This window comes from Nyctibius grandis, chromosome 9 (assembly GCF_013368605.1).
Source record: "Nyctibius grandis isolate bNycGra1 chromosome 9, bNycGra1.pri, whole genome shotgun sequence".
Lineage (NCBI taxonomy): Eukaryota > Metazoa > Chordata > Aves > Nyctibiiformes > Nyctibiidae > Nyctibius > Nyctibius grandis.
This window is the reverse complement of record NC_090666.1, coordinates 21,259,720-21,285,308: the sequence shown is the minus strand read 5'-3', so window position 1 is coordinate 21,285,308 and position 25,589 is coordinate 21,259,720. Positions and strand designations below refer to the sequence as shown.

General features: G+C 55.2%; 2 protein-coding genes across 4 annotated transcripts; both read left to right on the top strand.

The window, feature by feature from the left end:
- Positions 1-212: 212 nt before the first annotated feature.
- CNOT9 (CCR4-NOT transcription complex subunit 9) lies at positions 213-13,356 on the top strand. Its single transcript, XM_068407541.1, has 8 exons — positions 213-381; positions 4,740-4,919; positions 6,027-6,142; positions 7,422-7,531; positions 8,306-8,415; positions 9,382-9,480; positions 11,990-12,081; positions 12,739-13,356. Exons 1-8 carry the CDS (start codon positions 358-360, stop codon positions 12,905-12,907), a joined length of 900 nt encoding a protein of 299 aa, XP_068263642.1. The 5' UTR covers positions 213-357; the 3' UTR covers positions 12,908-13,356.
- Positions 13,357-15,103: 1,747 nt separating this feature from the next.
- PLCD4 (phospholipase C delta 4) lies at positions 15,104-25,465 on the top strand. Of its 3 annotated transcripts, none has more exons than XM_068407250.1 (16): positions 15,104-15,211; positions 17,942-17,994; positions 18,371-18,500; positions 18,994-19,224; positions 19,466-19,593; positions 20,194-20,425; positions 20,823-21,024; positions 21,353-21,497; positions 21,978-22,130; positions 22,498-22,638; positions 23,000-23,156; positions 23,586-23,702; positions 23,982-24,160; positions 24,317-24,452; positions 24,536-24,685; positions 24,814-25,465. In XM_068407250.1, the coding sequence occupies exons 3-16, from the start codon at positions 18,371-18,373 to the stop codon at positions 24,918-24,920; spliced, it is 2,208 nt and encodes a 735-aa protein (XP_068263351.1). In that variant the 5' UTR covers positions 15,104-15,211; positions 17,942-17,994; the 3' UTR covers positions 24,921-25,465. The 3 variants fall into 3 exon arrangements, with proteins under 3 accessions (XP_068263351.1, XP_068263350.1, XP_068263349.1); XM_068407249.1 differs by having other exon boundaries at positions 18,342-18,500; positions 21,353-21,467; XM_068407248.1 differs by having other exon boundaries at positions 18,342-18,500.
- The last annotated feature ends 124 nt before the right edge of the window (positions 25,466-25,589 follow it).

Sequence of the window (25,589 nt, the reverse complement as noted above, 5' to 3'; positions counted from 1 at the left end):
GGCAGATGGCGGGAACCTGCCAGGAGCGCGAGACGCCGCGCGACGCACGCGCGCGCCCGCTCACGTCAGCACGGCGGCGCCCTTCCCGGCGCGCCCCGCGACAGCCCGCCCTCCCGCGCGCGCATACGCCCGAGCGGCCGCTCGACCACCGGCACCGCCCCGCTCCACCCCGCCGGCGCCGGCGCGCATGCGCGCAGCGTCCGCCTCTTCGCCCCGCCCCCTGTCCCAGCCTCCCTCGCGGCGGGCGCGCAGGGGGGGCGCGGCGGGGCGAGGGGTCGGGGTGGGCCCGAGTGTATGGCGGCGGCCGCGGCTGCGTCCTGAGTTGGGCCCGGCGGCACCACCGGCACCGCTCCCACCATGCACAGCTTGGCCACAGCCGCGGTGAGGCGCGACACCGTGCCCTGGCGGGGCGGGTCTGGGGACGGTACCCGGTTGCGCAGGCTCCGCCGGGAGTGAGGCTCTGGGGGTGCGGCCGCTCGTAGCTGCGAAGGGACATTTCCCCTCAGCTGCCCGTGGCGGGGGGGTGAGGGGGGCTTTGGGCCGTGGGTGGCGGGGCCCTGGTGAGCTCCCTCCCCTCAGCGCTCCGGTTGTGGGGCGGCGGGATCCCTTCGGTAGCGGGGAGGCGCCAAGTGAGCGCTTCCTTGCTCCGGCTGCTCCCCTGGGGCCTCCTCTGTGCCTTCCCGGGGCGGCCGCGCCTCGCTCTGCTGCTTCTGGGCACGGGGTGGTTCGCCCGGGGGCCAGGAGGGCTTCCCTGCTGGGTGCCCCGGCTGTGTGCCTTCCTCCCGGTGTGCATCACGTAGGGTTTTCCCTCCTCCTCTCCTCCTGCCCGCTGCGCTCCCTCCCTGCGGCTGGACACCTCCTGCGTGCCCGGACATCTCCTGCGTGCCCAGCCACCTCCTCTGTCGAGCTCTTCTGGCCTTAGCTGCAGAGGGGAAGAAGAGATAGCGAAAAGTTCCTTGGGGCGGCGGGCAAGCAGGACGAAAGGCAGAGACTGCCTGTTCCTTCTTCCCTTTCCCCCCAGTCCATTGCAGTGTTGTCCATAGTTGGTGCCTGTCCTCCTCCCCCTCAGGAAGCTGCTGTGGTGGGATGGGGGTGCCTGATGCTCAGGCTGGTGGGAGTGGAAGGGTGCCTTGGCCTGATTGGGCTCAAAAATGGAAGCTGAGTTTGAACGATGTGGTTATTACATCTTATCTCGCGTCCGAGAGGGTTTGTGTTTCGGTTTTCACTTCTCCAAATGCACGTTCATCATGTGTATAAGACTTCCTAGAGTTGATTGAATCTCTGCTGTGTATTGGGTTTGGGGGGTGTATTGCAAGACCAGCAGTTAGAGCGGTTTTCAAATGAACTTAGCTCAAGGATCTGCTTGGACTAACAAGCAAACAAGAGTGAGTGAAGTACTTATGAGAGGAGTTGAGAGAACTTTTTAAGTCTTCCCACTTTGTTTAAGTGCTTGGGACTTTAAATTGGTTCTTGGAGTGCTGGCAAATACTTCTGATTTGAAGTGATGCTTTCCGGACTATAGAAGGGTGTGCAAGATCACAGTGAACTCTCTTAATCAATATTTAGATTTTCATAGCAATGGAATTCCTAAGTGCTTGTCGAAATGCATGAGGGACTGTTGTATCTCCCATTAATCCTCTGTGTTCTAGTCACCTCTCTATAAAAGGGTTTTTTTCCAAGACAGTTTTAACAAAATAATTTGTTTCAGGAATAGAAATCAACTTTATTTTGGGACTCATTTGAATGTATATTTAATTTATACGTAATTCACGCCACCTGGTAGTTCTCTGTTGAAGTGTTTCCTACCACAGTCAGTTAGTATGCTTAAACTGAAGGTGACAGGCAAGGGTGTTTGGCTCTGGAGATGTGCTTGGGAGCCGTGGTAAATAACATTACCTCTTAGCAGGGTCACGAATTGGCTCGGGAACCCCTTTGGGTGTTGTGAACGCTGTCGTGATAAAGCTGTGGTAAGCCAGAGCATTGGTCTTTATACAGTGATGCTGGACACTTCGATTTCAGACCTGAAGACAGCATAATGTGCTAGAGGCTCCAGAACAGGCTAAAACAATAAAGGTAGCTGTAACTTGCAGTAAGGCATTGAAAGCCCAACTCAAACCAGCTAATTCACTGCTATTGAAGTTCAAAGTTCATTTAGGTATTTTTGAGTTGATGATCTGTCAAGATAGTTTAAAAAGCACATGTATCCAGTTAGTCAGTGTTCCGCTTTGGTTGACCAGTACTTTTACGAGTGTGCTTAGCAGCAGCTGCTCAGTTAGAGAAAGCCAGGTGCCTAAATCCAATTCGTTATGTGATTGTTGGAGATGTAATTGGGCACAGATGTTTGAGGTAATGCTGTTTCTCTTGAGGAAGGTGTAACAAGATCTTTTGTGATGCAGAGGTGGCTGGTTTGTGCTGTGTTGAGATATTGTTGGTAACTTTTGCTTTCCCTGTGTACAAAAGAAAGTCTGCCTGACAGGGTTCTGTCTCGGAGCTTGGAGGATTTGTGTGTATCCCTCAGGGTTCCCCAGAATTTTAGGTTTTAAGAGGGAGAAAGGGTAACAACAGTAAAGTAGGAGATTAGAAAAAAATATATCTTTCAATTTAAACTGAGAGGAGCAACTGTAGAGCCTGTGAAAAGCAGCTGGTTCTGGCTAAGACAGATATTGGACATCGTAAAGTTAATTGTGTGGAAAATCTGCTTAGTGTTCTCTAGGGATCATGAGCACACGATTGTGCTTTTAAAGGGTCGATGTATTCAAGCTTACAGGAACTGAAACTTCCAGTGGGTCTAGAAAAATAGATGGAAGCTTTAGACAACACAATTATAACAACATTATTGCTACACTGCTTGTCACTACCATCTCAAATAAAAACAAATGAGCTTGGTTGATTCTTCCCCTCTTTCTGAGCTCCAGTGTGGCAGTTGCCATTGAAATTGCACTCCCAGCTGTAAGAGCACAATAAATTTGTCGGGATTACTAATTTAGTGTGAGGTTGGGGAGGGGGAGAGTAGACAAGAGAAAAAAGAGGATAGGAGGAAAGATGAACAGATAAAAAGGTATTTGAGCCCCCGAGTATAGGGATTGATAACAGCATGTTGGCTTATATATAGACATCTAAGTTAAATAGTACAATGGAAGTGGCTAGGGGAGAGAGAAATCCCACAGCTGGGGAAGGATCTCTTTGCACGTGACTGTGGATATAGTATGTGGCTAAACAGAGGAGGGCTGCTTTGCGGAAATAGGGACAGAAAGCTCTGGAGGTGTCCGCTAAAGGTTAAGAAGTCTCCCTGCATCCCTCCTGCAGCTCTGGGAGCCTGCCTCTGGCATACGGTTTCAGGTTTTGTTCCAGCCACTTTCAGTTCCTGAACTCCTTTGTATTCTCTTCAGTGCCTCGGTGATGAGCTGCTTAGTAGTAGCGTTGCTGTCGGTGCGGTACAGGCAGTGCTCACATCTGTTGTGGAAAGCGCATGAAGAGTTTCAGTCTGGGTTTTTTTAAAAAAAAACAATGCAGTCCGTTCCCTGTTCCCAGCGTGACTGCCGTACACGTGGGGATGCTGAGCTGGTTGCGTGCAGGCTAGCTCAGGGGCAGCAGCCTACCAGCAGGGCTGTGCTTTACTTGTATAGTAAACACTGTGGCAGAATGTTTGAATAGGTTAACTGGCTTTTGGGAGTGTTCACAGAGGAGGTTTTAATGCTGATGTTTGTCTTCCTCAAAATTTTGTTTCTGAATCACCAAACTGTCTACTTAGGAAGCCTGCTGAGCATTTGTTTGCACCTTGAGGGCTTGCAGCAGAGGCATGAGACAAACCCTCATTGAAAGGCTTGTGCCTTGCCCTCTCTGCAGAAACTGTGCTACAATTCCACAGTCCCTGTTTCTCTTCCTTTCCTTCCCAGCCCTCATTATTTTTGGCTTGAAAACTTATTGGCCTTGATGCTGTTCTTTCCCTGGTGTTCCAAGAAAGGCAGAAGAGAAATCCTGCGTTTCTCCTGAGTAGTAGAAAATGTGCCTTGACTGTGAATACAGATCTACCTTTCTCTGGGTTTATTTTGAACAGGAATTTTTTGCACAAAATCAGTCTTGAAAAATTCCCTTTTAGCTCCATGCATGTAAACAAGATCCGTGGAATGAATATGAGACGTCTCTAACATCAGGTGTTACTGGCTGTGGATGGTGTCATGCTGATGTTGGAGCAGTGAGAATTTTTCTAGTATTTGTATGAAAATTTTTCTCATGTACGTTGAGTGAATCCAGTTGGCAGGTTACAATGTTATGGGTATTTTTGGAGGGAAACGGGTAGTGTCTGCCTTACTTTGAATTTGTGGAAGCTTGCGCTTGAAGCATGAAATGAATGTGTGCTAAATGTAGGTGGAGTAAATGATATCTGGCTAAAGTATGTGTGACCTCCTCAGGAGCTCTGCTGGCACAGACAGGCAGCAGCATGGCTCTCTTACATTGCTGAGTGAAGTTACAAGGTACTACTTGACAAGCGGATTAAGAGAGACTGTCCTAACGAGTCAGGCCAGAAAGTAAAACCTTTGCGTTTCAAATAGGTGAAATAATAAGACTAATCCAAGGAAGGGATCCATATCCAGAGCATCTTAATGCAGCTTTAGTTCCTCCCTCCCCCGGTCAGGAGCTTCTTGAGCACTTTTTTGCTTATCTGCCAGGTTGTGGGAAGGGTTTGGGTGAGACTTGGGTAAAATGTTTGGACTGAAGTTTTCTTGTCTGCCTCCCAGCCTGTGCCAACAGCGCTGGCTCAGGTTGACCGTGAGAAGATCTACCAGTGGATCAATGAGCTGTCCAGCCCCGAGACACGGGAGAACGCGCTGCTGGAGCTGAGCAAGAAGCGTGAGTCTGTGCCTGACCTTGCCCCGATGCTGTGGCACTCGTTTGGCACGATCGCAGCGCTCCTTCAGGTGGGTAGGACTGACGGCTCTTTATTCCGTGGTGCAGCACCAGCACATTGCAGAGCTTGTGCGTCCGTGGGGCAGATCTGGGGAGGCACTGGTGGGGTCCCTTATTGCCATTGCTGGGAGTATGATGTATGTTGGATCATGTGGTGAGGGGAGCAGGTGTGGGAAGCCCGTTTGCCATTAATTGTCACTAGCAAGGTGATGTGTGCAGAGACGAGATTTCTAATTAGACAACTTACATAGCTGAAAGGGGAACAGGCAAGTTCTTGGGTGTATGAGCTCCCTATGGATCACATTCTGCTTGTTTTCATACAGTGTCATAGCAGAGCCACAACAGTCTTACTCCTACGATCTCTGGTTTGATTTGTTTTGCATCAGCTTGAACACTTCCTGATCAGAAGGTTGCCCTTGCAGGGGGCCTGCTGGAAGGGCAGCATGGGAATGCTGCTCACTGCTCCAGAGATCCTTGCAAGGGAGTGTGCCTGCATTTCATGTGAAACTGAGTGGCTCAGCTTATCTCTGGGCAAATTACTCTACCGCTGATGACTGGCTGTATCTCAGTGCCAAATCTAGTAATTTCTTTCGAAGAAGGGAAGAAAAGAGTGCAGGATTAGCAATGTCAAACTGTTCTCGGAGTGGCCCTGAAACAAGTGAAGGAAGTTAGAAGGGAGCTGTAGTTGGAAGCAGGCAGATTTCTGAATCGGATTTCTCACCCTCAGCCACTTCCCCTGCATTGAGTTAGAAGAGTACCAGCAGCTACAGTATGAATAGAGTGGGTGTGCTCTGCCTCTAGGCACAGGAACAACACTCCTCTTCGATCGGGAAGTTCAAAACAAAGCAGTCCCTACACTAGTAAAGAGCCAGGAAATCAAATGAACCCTTTTTTAGTGAAATTAAGGTTTGAATGCATTCCCGTGATTCCTTGTCAAATTGACTCTGACTCAGCTCTGCCCTTGCCTGGGCAGTGTGGTGGCTGCCATGTAACTTCAGTGATGCTTGGTGAAAGCAGACTGTCATCTCCTGTTGCCATAGTTCCTTGCTGGGCAAGTGCTTTAGTGCAGCTTTCTGATGTTTTTCTCCTTTAACTTTTCTTCATCTGTTAATTTTTAGGAAATTGTAAATATTTATCCATCAATCAACCCCCCGACTTTGACAGCCCATCAGTCCAACAGAGTTTGCAATGCTTTAGCTCTACTACAATGTGTTGCGTCGCATCCTGAAACGAGGTAAGCATTTCCAAGTGCGTGAGTTTTCGGAGGTGTTGATGTTGACAGCTCAGCCTGTCTGTTTGACTCCAGAAGCACATAAGCTCCTTTCTTCTTTCTTACCAAGATAAGTGGAACAGACGACAGAGCTGGACGATAGGCAGCTGCCTGCTGCTTTTGCTTGTTTGCACGGATTATCAGGATGACAGCTTTATGGTGGTCCTAAATGCATTGCATTCCCTGGATCATCCTGAGATCCTGCAGATTTCCAAAACTTTGGGTTGTGGCAGCTCCTGGGAGCTCAGCCAGAGATCAGGGTGCCTCTGTGCTGAGTGCTGTGTGTAGGATCCTTATTTTAATGAGCTTACAGTTATTTAGACCAGCTGTCCAAAGGGTGGAATGAGCAGGACTGGCCTTCCCAGGGACCATGTGTGGCAAGGGAGCAATAGCAGATCCATGTCTGGAGTCCTCAGCTAGTGCCTGACTTCAGGTTTTCTCAATCTGTGTCCAGCCCATGTCAGCAGGGGAAAAGACGATGTTGTTTCAGCCAAAATCAGTAGCTAAAACTCAGAAGAAAACTACCCAGCTTCTGTTTCTGCCGAGAAGAAAGTGTTGCATGGCTGAAGTTGTTTTTCAGCTGCTGCAAAGTAGTGTTAAGCAGCAATCCTCCATGAGATGACATCCAAAGAAATAGGGTAGTTTTACACCACACACGTTTACATTTAAAACTTTGAAACTGAAAACAGAGGAAGAATGTTGGATGATGGTGGAAGAGAGCTTCCCTCTGTTAGCAGAGCAATCTCCAGGTTTTTCCCTACAGTCTCTGTTTTTCACCATTGTCAGAAGGCAGTGTGAGGACTCTCAGGTGGCTGTGCACATTTAAACTGTGGTAACGCCTAGAGGTCAGCCAGTCTGGATTTCTGTCCTACAGAGGTTTGTACATGCATTGTGGCTGACTGTCCCTGCCCATGGGAGCCTGCAAGGTGAAATGCAACAGTGAATGTACAAAGCAGAGGGTCTGGGTGGCAGGAAGAGGTAATAAAAACAACAGGCTGTGCTTTGTTCCTGGTGAGCTGGAAACAGCGGTGCAGGTAACTGACAGTTTAGGTGTTAGGTTTAGTGCTGTGCCCAGTGCAGAATTTACATCATACCTTTCCATCAGAGAACTGTTACCCTGTTCTGAGAAGCAGCAGCAATGGTGTCTGTTAGGAATCGTCTGAGGCTCTGCATGGTAATGCTGGATTGTGTGCTCGCTTGGTTTTCCTTGTCTCTCACGTTTGGTGTTCTTCCTTTCCTACAGGTCAGCTTTTCTGGCAGCTCATATCCCTCTCTTCCTGTACCCCTTCTTGCACACAGTTAGCAAGACACGTCCGTTTGAGTACCTGCGGCTCACGAGCCTTGGAGTGATTGGTAAGCAGCCAGACTAATGCTGGAGCACTGGTTTCTTATCAAGTTGGATGCAATTCATGCTGTGGGTATGGAGATGTGCATGACCGAAATCACAGGTCTCTTTTTATTGGGATCTTCTGAGTCCTGTTGTATTAACAGGAGAAGTTGCTCCTTTTCCATCAGTTGTGGAGGCAGGTTCCTCTTAGTGAGTAGGAACTGGGCTTTTCACTAATAAGAAAACACTGATGTCTGGATACATGGCCAAAAATAAGTTTCCTGTGAGTAGAAGCACCTGCAGGCTCGTTGTGCCTTCACCCTCAGCCCTGCTACACAGGGGATGGGTGGGTGCAGGCTGGGCTTTCTTTGGGTTTTTGTCATTGGTTGACTTGGGTGTGTTTGCCCTGTCTTCCCCTTATCCTGTTTGTTTTCTTCTTTCTGCCCAAAACATTTCTCTCTCAATGCATAAAGAGGGTCTTAAAATGCATTTCTTCTCCCCAGACATTGCTGTTGGTGGCATGATCCATTTGTGTTTGTGTTAACCACCGAGGGAGAGCCAAGAATGCATCCCCTTTGTGAAAAAGAAACAACCCCCAAACCCAGCTTGATTACTTTTGTGTTGCCAGAACCATTTCTTCTCGAGCTGTGTGCTGCACCATATTTAGGGTGGCAGTTGCTCTGCCTGCCATTCAGACTTAATGATTCCTGGGGAGGACACAGCACAGGTCCTCTTTGAAAGGTGGGATTTTTGGAAACAATTTATCTTTTATTGATTTTGGTTTTTGTTTTTCCTTCAAGGGGCCTTAGTGAAAACTGACGAACAGGAAGTGATAAATTTCTTATTGACAACAGAAATTATACCCCTCTGCTTACGCATTATGGAGTCTGGCAGTGAACTCTCCAAAACGGTACCTACTCTTTTTGTCTTGATTAAGACTTGTTGTTTATCTCTGACTGACCAGGCAGCCAGTAACCTGCAAAGTTGACCTGTGTCCTGTTGCAAATGCTGGGGCAACACTGGGTGGAGTTTTTAATGTCCTCAAAAAACAAATACACCAAAACCACTAAGCTGAGCTGGAGTTCCTGAGCTTGGTAGTTTTGCTGGGAAAGATCTTGCTGCTCTCATTACCCATTCCCTCCTTTGCAGCCCTGCAGAGTAACTCTCAGGGCTGAGCTGGATCAGCTTTCCTTGACCTGAGAGAACAAATGCTGTAGCTATGCAGTGCAGAGTTTGGGCAGCAGCTGTTAGTGGTGGTTATGGGAGTGTTCACCGCACTAGACCGGTTTGTTGTCTTCTCTGATCAGGGGCCCCTTTTCCCAATGGGCTTAGATCTGTGGTCAGACTGGTCTGATGACCAAGGCAGGCTGGCCACAGGTTTTAGTCTGTGTGTGCTTCTCCGGTGAAGCCTGCTGACATAGCTGGCTGAGGTTCTTCCAGAGAATCAAGTGTCTTGTGATGAATCGATAACGCTCAAGATGAAAAATGAAATATGAAATCAGCTTGCTGTCTAGATGGCAGGGCCAAGGGACAGATCCTTCTCCTGCTTCTTGCTCTGTGACCAGAGTAGCGTGGCCGTAATCCTCAGGCTGTTCTGAGTGGCCCAGCAGTAGTTGCTGTCTTATGCAGCCTGCATCCAGTCATTGTACACACTGCTTTGTGTCCATCTCTTTTCTTTAGCCAGAGATGCCAAGCATTGTGTAGTGTCCTGCATTTTCTTTTGGCTTTAAACTTTAACTGATTAAAGCATTTGCTGCCTACCGAAAGGCCTTTCAGCTCTGGGTCTGCCTTGAAAAGAACACAGCACAAAGGCTGACCGTTTTCAGGACAGATAAGTTGTTTATATGCTTTCTTTTCTGCTTTCTCCCCATTCTAGGTTGCTACATTTATTCTTCAGAAAATCCTCCTGGATGACACAGGGCTGGCATATATCTGTCAGACTTATGAGCGGTTTTCCCATGTTGCCATGATACTGGTAAGATTATTTGTTTCTACTCTTCAAAAAAAGGAAAAATCCTGCTCTAGCAGCCAGCTTCTTCAGCAGCTGCTTTGCTGCTCTCTGGCTGGAGCACAGCATGAGGGAGGCAAATCGTTCTTGGGCTTATTGCTTGCGACACTGTAGCTCTCTGCTTCCGCCTGTGTTCTTTGTATATCTCTGGTTTGCGTGTCAAGAGAACACTTACTAGTTGTGATATGCTAAGTCCCCAAGATAAAAAAAACAGGTAAACATCTCCAGAGAAGACAAAAGGGTTTTCAGGGTTGTTGGTTGGATGTGAATTGATTTAATTTTATGTAAGAATGATCACATGGCTCAGACCATGAATCCATTTCCCATCTCTGTCTCCCACAACAGGTTGAAAGAGCAGCAGGTTGAGCAAAGGAGAAAGAGCAGGGCAAGCACGTATGATACTTGCCCTTGTAACAGTCTTGCAGCTGCCAGCTATTTTCAGCTTTGGATTTCTGGGGTCACTTGTGGGTTTTCTATGCAGTAGCCCTCAGTGTTTGTCCTATCCTCCTCTTGAACCCATGGAAACTTTTTGCTCCCACAGTGTCCTTTACCAAGGAGTTTGATGGGTTTCCTGTTTGCTGCCTGGAAGGCCAACCTCCTTTTTTTCCTCTTTGAACCTGGCTCCTACTAGCTGCTGCTTATGATTCTAATTCTTGTGTTGGAAGACAGAGCGAGTAGACAATTTTTGTCCATTCCCTGTCCCCTGGGAAGGAGAAGTTTGGGTACTCATAATTTGTTCATCCCAGGAGTAATAGCCCCAACTTGAGCTTTATTATCTTTGAGCTCATTGAAGGGAATATGTCTGCCCTGGAATAGCTATTGTCCTGCTTTTGTGTTTGCTTGGTTGGCTGTTTGCTTTTTAAAGAGCAGTGTCAGGAGAAGAAAATGCAGCATTAAGTTAAGCACTTTGAAATGCTGGTTCTGTGCCTAAATGTTGATGCTTTCATTGGGAGTATTTATTTGTCTGTTTTCCCAAATGTAAAGAAAATGTTACCTCCTAATTCACCAACAAACTGCAAAATATGAACGATTGCGAGCTGATGTCCATAATATCCAATGTGACATGATTTTTGCATTCAAGAAAAGGATCAGCCTTGATGAAAGTACATCTGGCTCGGGGGCAAAGTAAAGGACGCAGTTAGAAACCCCTGTGGTGGGGGAGGGAAGGAGACCACAGAAGAATCCGTAGCTGGGAAGGGTACGAACACAGAAGGATGTGGGCATGTAAAGCTGTGCTAGCATGGAAGAAGTCCTAGCTGTGGTATAATCCCAGCGCTGGGTGAAGCACTGACGTGATTAATATTCCATAGTGCTACAGAGAAAAATGAAAGTGTTCATAGACATTTCTGTTCCCTATTTCAAAAATCAGGATAGTGTACTCCTGCCTCCTGAGGGTGATGATTTAGTTCCGTGTCTGCTGATAACTTAGTAAGATGTTACACCAGTACTAGATGCTTTTAAAAGAGCAAGTTAGTATTTCCCACCCAGGAGTTGTCTGAGGAGCTCTCTGACTTGTTCTTTATTCTGAAGAAATACTGGTATCCTGGGGAATTGCTGGGAACAGGAAGCTTGCAAAAGGGCAGAGGAGAGGGACCTGCTAATTGCTACCTGCCTGAATATCCAAATACAGGTGAATTTGGCTAATGAGGAAAATGGTTAGTGCTAGCTAATGTAGCTTTACAGGAAAAAAAACAGCTTGTTGAGCAGATCTGATTGACTCCTAAATATGAGGAAGCAGACTGTTAAACTCCTTGAAAGCAGGTGTGTGAAGGCATTCACACTGCTTACTAGGCTGGGTGCATTCAAAGGTGCAACCATGTGCAAAGTCATCCATAGTGTGAGAATGGAGGCTGGGCCAGGGAGATCTGCCGTGGTCTAGCTTCTCAGTAACGGCTCAATGACGAATGTACCAGAAAGAGAAAATACAACTCTTGGGTGCATGGTAAGACCAGATGTGGATCTTACTATACACGGTGTGGATGAGCCCTGTCCTTTGGCATGTCTTCCCAGGCTATTGTTAACGTTTTAAAAGGGCATTGAAGTGAAGGCAGCGCAGATGAGAACAGGGAGTGATGCAGAGCTTGGGAACGCACCTCATGGGGTGACTCAGCCTGAGCTTATCAAAGCATTTGGGATATGTTCGCTTTCCTCCACGAGGAGGGAAGCCCCAGGTTCTCTTTAATCTAGCAGAGAGCTGGACCACTAAGCAGTCCTGGGGAGGTAAAAACCGAATAGAGATGAGACAAGCTTTCCCCGAGCTGGTGGGGGAACCTTTCCAAGTCGTGGCTTGCTGCTCTTCTCAAAGGCATCTTGGTAAGCAGAGCACAGGCTCCATGCAGGGGTACCTAGATGAAAGCTAATGGGCTGTGATGTGTGGGAAGCCAGTGAGTGATTTAATGGTCTTTCCCAGTCTCTGCTGATTGTGAAGCTGTTCTTACAAAGGCTTTAACTGATGGCGCTGGCCTCTGTCATACAGGGTAAAATGGTCCTGCAGCTCTCCAAGGAGCCATCGGCACGGCTACTGAAACATGTCGTCCGCTGCTACCTTCGCCTTTCTGATAACCCCAGGTAAACATTTTAGGAGTTTGGGCAGAGGCTTCTCCCGCTCCCTTGGAAGTGCAGTTCTCCACAGTGCCCGCTCGGGGAGAGTCAGGGTTCCTTGTCTGTTCTTACATCAGCATTAGCTCAGTGCAGAAAATGAGTGGGTTTTGGTTTTTTTATTGCTAGTCCCAGGAGTTACGGTACATGGGAGAAACAGTGACTGTTTGGGGCTTGTCTGAACTCAAATGTAGCTTGAACTAGGTATGAGGGAGGGACTGAGGTGGAAGGTACGCTGTGCTCTCCCTCTTCTGCATCACGTGGGCGATTAGCTGTAAAAGCCAATAGATGACATTCAGTTGAGGGAGTACAAACTGATTTCATGCTGATCCGCAGCTCAGCTGCTGGGTATGTGTTTGTTGTCTCAGCTTCCTCTGGCATCGCGTTGCTCTTGACTGACGGGTGTCAGGGCACAGAAGCTGGCTCGGTGGGGTCTAGCGTGGGGGATAGGGGCCGTGCTGGCTGGCCCAGCACCACATGCTGCAATGCTGCTGCTTGGTGCATTCCTTGGCTGGCCCTGCCAGGGAGGCCCCCAGGTGAAAGAGCATCATGTCCCCAGTGGGGTTTGCTCCCCTCTTGCCCCTGTGAGTTTATTTGTTGGGCCCCGTTTCTTGTCTCTTGATGTAGGGCACGTGAAGCTCTCAGGCAGTGCCTTCCTGACCAGCTGAAGGACACCACCTTTGCCCAGGTCCTGAAGGATGACACCACCACAAAGCGCTGGCTGGCTCAGCTTGTCAAGAACCTGCAAGAGGGTCAAGTCACTGACCCACGAGGCATCCCTCTTCCTCCGCAGTGACTGCTGGGGGAGGTGGGGGACTGGGTAAGAAACAGCTCAGGTTTACAAAGAACCAGGAACAGGTGACCTCTTCTGCAACAAACTGGGCACGCCAGCTGGCTGCCGGCCTGTCGGACCATCCCACCCAGCCAAAGGGCTGCTCTGTAGCAGTGCAGCACACCTCCGGGGATCACAACACCAGCAAATGTTGATACTACAGCTTCAACAACAAAAAACAATAAAAACAATCTGTAAAGATCCCCATCTCTCCAGGAGGCTTGGCTGGCATCTCTCCCCGCACCGCGTGGCAGGGGCTAGTGCAGATGTCCGCTCCTCCAGCTAGTTCAGCCTCCGCCCAAGTGGTGTGTGACATGGGGTGTGTACGCCACATCCCTCCAGTTCCTTGTCACTTCTTGTTTACATGTCTGTTTAGATGAGTGCGCTGAATAAAAGCTGATCCAGTTGTTTTATCCCTTCTAAAGACTGCTACTCAGCTGCAGGTAGCCCGGGGACAGCTTTCTTCCCTGCCAGCACGTCCTTGCTCCTGGCTCTGCATCCGACTGGCGCAGCGACCTTCTCCCTTGCCTTTGGCGCGTAGGCAGTGCCTGGAGCCGGGCCACCACAGTGCTTGCCCCAAGAGGAGGGGTGGATTACTTGCGGTGGACCCACGCATCATAAGCTTGCTTCCCAGGGCTCTGGGGGAGGGAAAGACAGCAGGACTGTGGATCTTGTGCTGTAAATAGCGCATTCCCACAGCTAACCAGGGGCTGATGTATACTGGCCTCCCATCCAGCCCAGCTCTTGCCCGGCAGGGCCGCTGGCTGGCTCATCAAACGGAGCTCAGCGTTAGGGAACCTGTCTTGTGGTGGTGGGCAGGCCACCAGCCGATGATGGGACAGCTGGGAGCGGCATCCTGTGGGCTCCAGGTATGTCGGCTTCTGCACCTGCCGCTGCCTGCCAGGCTCCTCTTGGTCCTGGCCTCCCTCCCTTTCCCCCCTTCTCTCCAGCTCATCTCTGCCAGCCAGGTGCATCCATTTCAGCTTTCAAACCTGCCTTGGCATCTGCCTCGGCCCCACCGCAATTAAACTGGACCAGCAGCCGCTTACCTGCCTTCCCTGTGCCGAGGGGTTACTCTGGCTGCAGCGGGCTTTCCGAAGCAGCCGAGGAGCTCCTGGGCTGTGCTGCAGCGGAGCCTGTGCTGCCCGCTCTTGGCTGCGGGCAAGCCTGGGCAGCTACTTGATTTCCCCCCCCTCCTCGAGTAGCCCATTTTGCTGATCATCTGCTGTGTCGTGCCAACAGTGTCTTAAATCCCATGTTTCCCTTCCCTCCTCCCCTCCCAGCCTTGCATAACAAGGCCAGAGCACGGCCTTTTCCTTGCCCCCAAAGTCCCATTTTATAACCATCACCTTCTTTTTTCTCCTCTCCACCCTGACCTTGACAGGGTATGAAAATGCTTCTGTTTGGTGGTTTGGTTTCTTTTTTCTTTTTTTGTAAGTTCGGATTAATAAATAATAAAATCCCAGCCAGCACAGATTGCTCCTGGTCTGGTCTTTCGGGAAGGGCAAGTGGCGAGGTGGGGATTTATTGCAGGCGGGAGGAAGGCACCCTATCCCTCCCAGAGCAGATAACGCAGAGGGGTTTTGGGGAGGGGATGCTGCTGTGTTTTGCTTTGCAGGAAGGCAGTGAGCGCTCTCCCCGGTGGGCTCCTGCAGCATGTTTGCGAGTGCTGCCACCCTTGCCCAGGGTCCAGGTCTCTTAGAGCATCGGCCACCTGAAGTTTGGTCCCTGCCCTGCAGCATCCAACTCAGCCTGCCTCAAGGGTGCTCCAGCCTGGATTTCCCATGGGGTTTTTGCCCCAGGATGCTCCAATCATGTCCTGCTCCTCTCCAAACTGGAGGGTCCTGGCCCTGGGAGGGCCCGTTGGACCACCGTGTGCTGGGAAGGGGACAGGGACGTACTGGGGACTCCCTAGTCCAGGGGGAGGTCAGGCTGTGCTGGGTGCAAGCGGGTCTGGGGAGGGACAGGGTGTGCCAGAGGGTGGGAATGGGGGCTCAGCCCCAAGCGGGGGGCACTGTAGGCTGCTGTCCGCCCGCCACCGCCTTCCCCTCCGCCTCGGGAGCGGCGTGACCTTAATCCGAAGCGACCTTGAGAGGCGGCGGCTGCGGGGCGTGCGGGGGCTGGGGGGCGTCCCGCGGGGGCGGGGGGCCGGGGGCGGGCTCGCCGCCCTGCCGCTGCCCAGGGGCGGGCAGCCCCGGCCCCGTGCGGCCGCGGGCGGCGGAGCACTGGCGGAGCGGAGCGGAGCGGCACGGCAGCACCGGAGAGCGGGTACGGGGCTGGGCGCAGGGTCCTCTGCGGGGGAACTGGGCGTCGTGCGGGGGGAAGGAGGGGCGGCGGGCCGGGCTGGGACCCCCGGCCTCGGGCAGCGCCGTCCCAGAGGCGGCTGCAGGGGTGGGGGGGGGAACGGTGCCGGCGGTTTTGTTTCCTCTGCTTTAAGGTGTCACTTGCCCCCTCGAGCCCCGCACCCCCGGGTTGTGCTGTCCCATCCCGGAACCCCTTGTCTGATTCCCCCCGACCCCTCTGACCCCGTCAGCTGCCGGCCTGTCCCCCTGCGTGGGTCAGGCTCCATCCGCGGGCGCTGCAGCGTGTCCTGGGGCGGGTGGGCAGGCTGTGCGGGGCAGTGGGGCCGAGCAGAGCCCGGGGACACGGGCAGTCTGGGTGCACATGGGACAGCGGGAGGGTGGGGGGGGGTGCCGGGGGGGGGAATCCCTCCCTGCTTTGTCACGGCCACCCCCACGGTGGCATTTATTTCTGCTGGGGTACTCTGTGCTGGAACGGCCGGGGAGCACTCACACCCGCTGGCCCTCCGGCTCTGCTTGGGGACTGTCACCTCCAGGAGAGAAGCTGCGGTGGTTCAGCGTGGGCTGGGGGAGCTGGGGCTGTCCCTGGCAGGAGGCAGCTGCCTTGCGGGAAGCCCTTGGATTCGGTTTCTCCGTCCCCTGGCACTTGTCCCGCTGCCCTCGACAGTGTAACTCATATAGGGGCGAGGGGGGCTGCGTGGGGCTGGGCTGCGCCAGGCTCGGGGCATCGCTCACGCGGTGGGGAGAGCCGAACAGCCGTGTCCTTGCATCTGGACTCCTGGGATCTTCCCTGTGCTGGAAGGGATCGTCTCTTCTTCGCTGTGTGTGCGGGGAAGGCACGGCTCCACAGCTGGGGCAGGCACACTTGGGCTGTGCCTCTAAGGGCTGGCACTGGGGGAGATCAGTTTAGCTCCAAAATCTCAGCGTGGTTACGGGCCTGGGGGCTGCAAGCAGCTCCCTTGCACGCTGCCTTCTTGCATACGTGAGTGGCAGGGTGTGGAGAGGACAGACCCGGTGGTGACACCAAGCCCATCCCCATTCCATGCCAGCGTCTCTCCCTGCTCCTCCAGCCTTGGTGCCTCTCCCTTCATGCTGGCTTCCCGAAACCATCCCCATCTCCATCCCCTTGTCTGCTGCAGCACAGGGGGCACAGGGCAGGTGAGCACCTGGAGCTGTGACCCTGCAAAGCAGCCATGCCGGGCTGGGTGCTGCCGGGAGGCACGAGGGTGCAGGCGGTTGGGTGCCTGGGGTTGTCCCCCCACTGGTTCCCTGCAGGCCATGGGGCAGAGGGGGGATGAGAGCATGCTGGGGGAGGGTGTGGGGCACTCCTGGGGCTGTGCAAGCCAGCGGGCATCAGGGCACCCATTCTGCAGGGCCTGAGAGGAGTGGTGGTGCCACCCTTGGTTTGTGGGTGTGGGCACCCTGAGCCCTAGGCCAGTGGGTCAGTGTCCCCCGGCACAGCAGATGTGGGAGAGTGCAGGCACTGCAGCATGTCCTTGTGATCTGAGCCCTGCAAGAAAGGCTGGTGCTGGGAACGCGCGGCACTGGGCACTGCTTGGAGGCAGCTGGGATGGCACCCCAACCGCTCCGTGTCTCCAGCAACATGTGAGGTCCCCAAGAGCACGGACAGGCAGTCCCCACTTGCCCTGGGGATGGCCGAACCGGCCACTGCCAGCCCCATGCCTGCGTGTCCCCCCAGGAGCGGGGCCACAGCCCCAGCCAGCGCTGTGCTGGGGGTCTGCCCTGCCTGTCCCCACGCCAAGCAGGGCCAGCCGCTGTCCGGCCCCTGAGCCTGCCAGGGTCTGGCAGCTGGGCTTGGCAGCTGCCTGCATGCTGACAGCACCGGCTATTCCCAGCCCTGCACCGACAGTGCCTGTGCTGAGTCAGGGGCCTGGCTGCCACCCCTGTGCCCCAGCAGAGTCCTTTGCTCCCCGGGACCCCCGGGTACTCTCCAGCACCCAAATCCCAGCCTGCCGGCTGCGGCATCTGCTCCTCAAGGGCCCAGCTCCAAAAGCCGGGTGACGGGCACATCCAGCGATTTGTCAGTCTAATTAAAGCCTTAACAGCTTAATCAAAGCCCTATTGTCAGTCCGGTTGTATTTATAGTCCCACTCATTGCAGCGTGCTCCCCACATGGCTGCCGGTGCAGTCACAGCCCCGGGGTGCTGACGTTCCCCGGGAGCAGGGGCTGGGGGAGCTGAGGGTCCTGCTCTGTGCCCCCTTCCTTGCTCTTACAGCAGGTCAGGCTCTCCCTCGCTTCCAAATTTGCTGGCTGGGGGCCATTTCCCAGGCGGTGGGGGCTTGTTCTTGGCTCTCCTGGGCACCCCCAGGGCAGTTTTTCCCAGCTCCGGGGGCTGCTTCTCCCCTGGGAGTAGTGACCTGGGAGCACCAGGGCTCCGGTGCCCACCGGGCTGCGGGGTGGCCGCGCTCGCGGTTTTTCTGTTTTCCTCCAACACCTTCCGAGCTCTGGCTTCCCGGTAACGCAAATTAATATTTCATGAGCACGGCGGAGTGAACTCGACACTTAAGGCAGGCAGTGACCCAGCAGGAGACAGGCGCAGGTGCGCTCGCACATGGGCAGGGGCACATGCACCTCGCACACGCGTGGGCACGGCCGGAGCCCACCCGGTGGGACCTAGGTGCAGTGGGGGGGGTCCAGCCCTGCTCCCCACAGCCGCCCTCTCTCTTCCCCCCACAGCGACCGCCAGCGTGGAGGAGGCAGAGCCATGGCATCACTGCTGTGCAACGCCCGTGAGTGCCCCGGCAGAGGGGAGGTGTGGGGCAGGGCACCGGGACATCCGCATTTACACTGGAGCAGATCTGGCCCATGGGTTGGGCTCGCTTTGCCACACTCTGGAGCATCCCTACCCCACTGCAGCCACTGGGATTCGGCTTGGCAGCACTGAGGGTGGGTGGGAAGGGTCGGTGGGGAATTACCTTCTGCTCCTCTTATGGTGAAGGGAGTTTATTTGGGGTCCATCCCTCCTCCATCCCAAATCGAGGGACCACATAGAGTCCCGGGGCGGGAGGGAGCAAGGTAGGAGGGTGCAGTGCCTGGATACCCCCGCCCTCAGTGATACAGCCCACACTGCCACCAGGCATCCAGCTCACAGACACGCTGGTTCAGATGCAGCAAGGGACACTGATGCGCAAAGTCAAGTCCAAGAGCTGGAAGAAGCAGCGTTTCTTCAAGCTGCAGGATGACTGCATGACCATCTGGTACGAGTCCAAGAGGACGGGCAAAATTGAGTCTGCCTGTGAGTACTGGCTGCTGTGCGTTGTCCGTGGGGCCATCAGTAGGGTTCAGAGTGAACAGAGATGTGAGTGTATGGAGATCTTGGAGCCATGCTTGCAAAGGGTGCTGGGGCATTAAAGAGAGGCTATGTGTGTGTGGAGGGGTCTCTTCTCACCCACACCTCTCCGTGAAGCATCCTGCCTGCAGCAGGACACATGGGTTACAAGGGCCGAATAGAAATTGCAGCTGATAGAAGTGAAAGCTCTGGCCTGCCAGTGGAGGAGTAGGCAGAGGTGTGGATGGATGAGTAGCTTGATGGATGGACGGATGGATGGATGGATGGATGGATGGATGGATAGCTCCATGGGTAGGTGGATGGATGATGAATAGATGGATGGATGGATGGATGGATGAGTGGAAGGAGGGAAGGCTAGAGGGACAGATGTCTGTGGGCAGTGCCCCCTGCCCTGCAGTCCTTGTCCCCCACAGACAGGCCTCCCCTCCCTCTGCCCCAGTCTCCATCAGTGATGTGGAGACAGTGCGGGAAGGGCACCAGTCGGAGGTGCTGCAGAGCCTGGCTGAGGAGTTTCCCCCTGAGCGCTGCTTCACCATTGTCTTCTACGGCCGCCGGGGAAACCTGGACCTCATTGCTGGCTCAGCGGAGGAAGCACAGTGCTGGATCCAGGGCCTGCACCAGCTCATTGAGGTGGCCACCAGCATGGACCAAAGGGAGAAGATAGACCAATATCCTTCTTGTGGGCACCACTCTGCCCTCCATACCCAATCTGTCCCCCATCTCCTGCCATCCCCCAGGCCCTACATCTCCAGCCTTGCCGCAGCATGTGCTTAGCTCTTCTGGGTCTCACCGTCTGCATCAGGGTAGGGGGAGCCCACAGAAAAAGGAAGAGAGGCCCTCTGATGCTCCCCAGCTCCTTCTCTCTTAGCCAAGGTCCTTTCCCTTAACACCTGCCCTGGTTTCTCGCACATGGATTCGTGACTGGTTCCAAAAAGCCGACAAGAATAAGGATGGGCGCATGAACTTCAAGGAGGTGCAGCGTCTCCTCAAGATGATGAATGTGGACATGAACGAGGATCATGCCCTGCGGCTCTTCCAGGTAAGCATCACACCTGAGGGTCCGGAGGGGCTGGAGGGGCCGGAGAGCCTGGAACAAGCTGCACAACACCTCCCTGCCAGAAGGATGTGGTCACTTTCTTCCGTCCGTCCATCCGTCCATCCATCCATCCATCCATTTATTTGTTCACCCAACTACCTGTTTACCCAGACAAACATTCATTTGTTCATTTATCTGTCAACCCAAACCAGCCAAGGCAGCTGTTCCTCCCTCCCATTCATTTGTCCACCCAGCTGCTTATCTGTCCATCCAGCTGTTTATTTATCCATCAACCCAACCAGCCAGCCAGCTGTCCATCTGTCCATCCACCCATCCATGTAACCATCCGTCCATCTGGCCCTCCACCTGTTTGTCCATTTCTCCATCCATGGACCCATCCATCTATCTGTCCACCCAACCAGCCCTCCATCTGCCAATCCATCCACCCACCCATCCATTCATGCATTGATTGATGCCTACCAGTGCTGCTGGCTGGAGTCTCTGTGCCCTCTGCTGCGGGTGGGCAAATCTCCCCACGGCCCCATGGGGAGGCCAGGGCACCCTGTTTCACCCCAGCTGGGCACTGAGTGAGCTCCTTTCTAGGCTGCTGACAAGTCAGAGTCGGGCACGCTGGAAGGGGAGGAGTTCGTGCTCTTCTACAAGGCCCTGACGCAGCGCGAGGAGGTGCTGAGCCTATTCCAGGAGTACTCTGAGGACGGGAAGAAGCTGACACTGCTGGAGCTGGTGGATTTCCTGCGGCACGAACAGCTGGAGGACGAGGGCACTGAGGAGCTTGCCATGGAGCTCATTGACAAGTACGAGCCGTCGGAGACAGGTGAGAGCCAGCACGGACATTGGCTGTGCTTTCTATGGAGGGAAGGAGGGAGCTGAGACCCACAGTCCCACGGCGGGGGCACCCCGAGCCCCATCCTGCTGTGGGTGGGCACAGGGGGGTGGTGTGATCTGGGTGCAGTTCCCTTTCTTTGTGGTCAATCCCTGGACCATTTTGATGGAGAAGATTGACTGGCCATGAGGTGTGAGCTCCAGCACTGGGGTCCGCTGCCCACCTTCCCAAGGTTGCTGCCCTGGGGCATCTCTCCTTGTGCCCCAGGCTCTGGCAGCAGCTGTGCCCATCGGGTTGGGGATGCTGGGAGCCACCACCAGCCCCATTTGCCCCCATCCCATCCCCACCGGTTCCCCTGCTGTCACTGAGCCTCCCCCTCTGCCTGCAGCCCGGGCTCGCCACGTGCTCAGTGCCGATGGGTTCCTCATGTACCTCTGCTCCCCGGAGGGCTCCATCTTCAACCCCCGGCACCGAGCGCTGTGGCAGGACATGACCCAGCCACTCTGCCACTACTTCATCTCCTCCTCCCACAACACCTACCTGATAGAGGACCAGATCCGGGGCCAGAGCAGCATCGAGGGCTACATCAGGTAAAGGGGCTGCTCCCACCCTCCTGCCCCCAAGCACCGTCCTGCCCCAGAGCCGTGCCCTGGGCAGCTCCATGGAGCAAACCCACCCAGAGGAGAAACTCCTTTGCCCCCTCCATGATCCAGCACCCCACGTGGTGTCCAGCAAGCAGGTCCATTTTGGGCATGTTGAGCCCAGCTCTTCCTGCCCTGCATGCAGCAGCATCTCCACCCTTGGTAGTTGTCCCCTGGTCCCTGCAGGGGTGATGATGATACCCACAGGCAGAGGGGAGGGCAGGGGGCTGGTGCCCTGGCCGGGTCCGGGGTCCCAGGGTTGACCACCCACCCACAGAGCTCTGAAACGGGGCTGCCGGTGCCTGGAGGTGGATTGCTGGGACGGGCCGAACGGGGAGCCCATGGTGTACCACGGCCATACCTTCACCTCTAAGATCCCTTTCCGGGAGGTGGTGAGCACCCTAGGGAAGTACGCCTTCAAGGTAGGGCACCCTTCCCTGGGCACTGGCTGCCATGGGTGGCCCTCAGCGTGTGGCGGGGGGTGAGGTTGTGATTTGGGGCAGTGATGGAGGGGGAGTGGTGCTGAGGCTTACATGCCTGGAGCTGCAGCAGGTCTGACCCCACCCCGGGCAAGGACAGTGGCTGTGTCCCTTCCCAGGGGACAGCACTGGGGGGATCTGGCCCACAGCTCTGCACCGTACCATGCCAGGGACTCATGCAGGCATGGTCTGCTAGGGGTACAGGGGTGACATGGGGCCTGGGGGATGCTGGGGGGTGCAGGGGTGAGATGGGATATGGGGGATGCTGGGGGATTGGAGGGGTATGAAGGTCTCAGGGGGATACAAGGATACAAGGACACACAATGGGCTGCATCATGGCACTGATCACACCTGGGCAAAGCCCTTGTGAGAGCTCCCCAGCCCCACTGAGGCTGATCTCCAGCCACGCATGTTGTTCCCCAGACCTCAGACTACCCAGTGATCCTGTCCCTGGAGAACCACTGCAGCATGGAGCAGCAGGAGGTCCTGGCCCAGCAGCTCAAGGCCATCCTGGGGGAACAGCTCCTCACCACCACCACTGATGGGCATGTCCCCACCCAGCTCCCGTCCCCAGAGGTAGGGACAGAGCACGGCTGTGCTGGGCATCACTGTCCTGACTGGGAGTGGGGTGAGGAGGTGGCTCTGCTGTCCAGAAGAAAGGCCACCCCTGTCCCATCATTGTCCTGCTCCACTGGAGCACTTGGGGACCCTGGGGACACTGTGTCCTCATGTTCACAGGGGTCCCAAAGCTGTCCCCAAGGTTGTCTCCCAATGCCCTGCAGAGCCAGACAGCAAGGCAGAGCCCTCCTACCCCGTCCCCTCCTGGGTGCTGAAGGGAGCTGGTGGTGCTGGTGCCCAGCAGTGCAGGGTCCCAGGGGACAGCAAGTCCCGTGGAGGAGATGGACACCCCAAGGTTCTTACCTCTCCATCCCCAACCCCGCAGGAGCTGAAGCACAAGATCCTGCTGAAGGGGAAGAAGATCGGGCGGCTGGAGGACACTCTGGATGGGCCAGGGGATGAGGCGTCCAATGTGTCTGATGATGACAACGGGGCAGAGGCAGAGGAGGAGAGGCGGAGGGCACAGGTGGGTGGCCCAGGCTGGGGACCAGCCGTGAGTACTGAGCCTCCGGACACAGCTATGGGCTTTAGTGACATCCCAGTGCCAAGGGGAGAGGCAGAGACTGCAGGGACATGGCCAGGCAGGGGGGACAGCCCTTTCTGCCCCTGGCCATGCATCTTTGCACAGCATCCCTGGGGTGGCACCTTGTTGGGGGTCCCCTGCCTGCTCCGTTCCCAGCAGAAAGGCTGCCTGTGGTGGGGATGCTGCCACCCCCAGCATCCCCCGGCTGCTCTCAGCTGCCCCAGGCTCTACAGCCCCCATCCTGGGTGAGTGCTGGGGGACGGTGATCCCATCAGGAGGGACCCAACACGGCCCTGCCTTGCAGAAGGACAAGGAGAGCCTCGCACAGGCGTTGTCCGACTGTGTCATCTACTGCAAGAGCGTGTCCTTCCGGGGCTTCCAGGAGGCCCGCAGCCATTCCCGGCCCTTCGAGATCTCCTCCTTTGCCGAAGCCAAGGCCAGGAAGCTCATCCGGGATGCGGGTGAGGCGGAGGGGGCAATGGCACCAGGGGACTGGGCCAGAGTGGAGGGGGCAGGTGGCTTCCTCAGGTGTAGGGCTAGAGCCTCCGGACAGCAGGGTTCCCTCCCTGTCCAGGACAAAGGGGGTTCAGCAGGGCTGTACCCCGGGTTTTGGCTCTGGTGGGTGAGTGGGGGTTATTGGCTTAGAAAGTGAGGCAGGACACCGAGTTCCTGGGAGGGGAGAAGGATGAGAATTGGTGGGTGTGTGGGTGGATGGGTGGGTAGACAGAAGGATGGATGGTTGGATGGATGAAAGGATGGAGGAAGTTTGAATGGATGGATGAAAGGATGGATGTTTGGATGGATGCATGAATGGATAGGCAGCACATGTTGTGAGTGGCTGTGCAGGCCAGGGAATGACCCCACGAGTGGCCCTCACACTCCATCCCTAGGGAATGAGTTCGTCCACCACAACACCTGGCAGCTGACACGCATCTACCCCAGCGGGATGCGGACCGACTCCTCCAACTACAACCCCCAGGAGATGTGGAACGTGGGGTGCCAGATTGGTATGGCCAAGCAGGCGTCAGGGCTGTGGGCTGGGGAGATGCCCTGGGTCCCATGCTAAATGGTACCACCAACACTCGTGTTGGTGCCAGCTACAACCCTGGCTGGCGCCAGGTCTAGCTGCAGGCTCTTGCCCTGCATTGGGGTACCCAGGTAGCAGTGCCTTGTCTCCCTGTGTGGCCCCGCATCTCTCTGGGCCATGGGGACAGGCTGGTTCTCACCTCCAGGCAGGGCATGATCTCCAAGCTGCCCTGAACCCTTTCCCTACCGCCTTCCCTCAGTGGCCCTGAACTTCCAGACGGCTGGCACGGAGATGGACCTGTGTGATGGGCTCTTCAGCCAGAACGGCCGCTGCGGCTATGTGCTCAAACCACCCTTCATGAGGGACAAGGAGACTCTCTTCAACCCCAGTGACCCCGGCAGCTGGGAGGGCCCTGGCCCCACCACCCTGACAATCCAGGTATGGGGTCCTGGAGAGACCCTGGGGAGCGTGATGGTGTCCTGGGGCTCTGTTGGTCCTAGCCTTGTGGGGACACTGCTGGGCAGCATGCCAGAGCCAAGCAGTCTCCCAGCAGATAGGTTCGGGGGCTCACTGGGTCCCTGCCCCTTCCCGCAGGTGATCAGCGGGCAGCAGCTGCCCAAAGTGGACAACAGCAAGGAAGGAGCTGTCATTGACCCGCTGGTGCGTGTGGAGATCCACGGGGTCCCCGCAGACCAGGCACACCAGGAGACCAAGTACATTGAGAACAATGGTGAGCCCCATGGTGGTACTGGGGACCCTGCTGCACCCAGGTGGCCCATCCTCGTCCTCCCAGCGCCTGTTCTCCCTTCCCAGGGTTTAACCCCCGCTGGGATGAGACACTCCAGTTCCAGCTTCACGTGCCCAAGCTGGCCCTCGTCCGCTTCGTGGTGGAGGATTACGACAAGACCTCCAGGAACGACTTTGTGGGCCAGTTCACCTTAGCCTTTGCCAACATCAAACCCGGTGAGTGGCTGCTGCCCAGGGGCAGTGGTGGGCCAGGGCAGCCCCACAGGGGTGTCTGGGCTCAGCCGGGTGCTGGAGAGCGGGGCGGGGCGCAGGCATCAGCCAGAGCCTCACTGTCCCCCCTCCAGGGTACCGCCACATCCATCTCCTCTCCAAGGATGGCACCAGCATCCCACCCTCTTCGCTCTTTGTCCACATCTGCATCACCGAGCCACCTGGCCCAGAGCAGGACTGAGCCCATGGGGCAAACAGGACCTGGATAGAAGCCATAGAGCTGTCCCCAAGCGGCTGGGCCACACAGCCAACTGCATCGCCCTCTTGTTGAGCTGTCTGTGCCATCCCCGTGTCATTGTCACTGCTGTGCCCCAGTTTGCAGTGGCCTCCAGGGCCTGGGAAAAGGCACTGACCTCCCCTTCACAGATGTGGGATGCTGCCTGCCATGCTGAGTGTGGGGTCTGCACTGGTGTAGCCCCCTGTGCCTGCCATGTGCAGCCTGCCCCGGCCCAAGGGCATGGCTTGGCTGCGAGGAGGAGGAGAAATGGTGCACAGCACCCCTGCTCTGCCACAGGGGCTGGTCCCCCCCGGGCCAGGGGAGCAAGGCTGGAGCCGAGCAAACCCCAGGGCTGGGCAGAGCTGGGAGAGGAGTTGGTCCTCACTGCCCCTGGCCCTGCAGAGCCCCATCACAGCTCCTACAGCCCCCAGGGTGGCTCCTGGCCAGCCCCCGTTACTAACCCTTGCCTTCCTCTGTAAGCAACTTAATAAATTATTTGGTGACAGGCAGGCTCGGGTCTGGGTGCAGTGCACTGGGGACACGTGGGGAGCTGGGCTTCTGCTTGTGCTCTCTCCCTGCAGGCACCTGCCCCACAGCTTGCACAGAGCTCCCAAAGGCCCAAAGAAAAAGGAT

Coding starts and splice junctions, on each gene's coding strand:
- CNOT9 (XM_068407541.1), top strand. CDS start 358: ATGCACAGCTTGGCCACAGCCGCG. Junction 9,481..11,989: donor CCCATGTTGCCATGATACTG/GTAAGATTATTT, acceptor TCTGTCATACAG/GGTAAAATGGTCCTGCAGCT. Junction 12,082..12,738: donor CGCCTTTCTGATAACCCCAG/GTAAACATTTTA, acceptor CTCTTGATGTAG/GGCACGTGAAGCTCTCAGGC.
- PLCD4 (XM_068407248.1), top strand. CDS start 17,970: ATGGCATCACTGCTGTGCAACGCCC. Junction 17,995..18,341: donor ATCACTGCTGTGCAACGCCC/GTGAGTGCCCCG, acceptor CACTGCCACCAG/GCATCCAGCTCACAGACACG. Junction 24,161..24,316: donor CCACCACCCTGACAATCCAG/GTATGGGGTCCT, acceptor CCCTTCCCGCAG/GTGATCAGCGGGCAGCAGCT.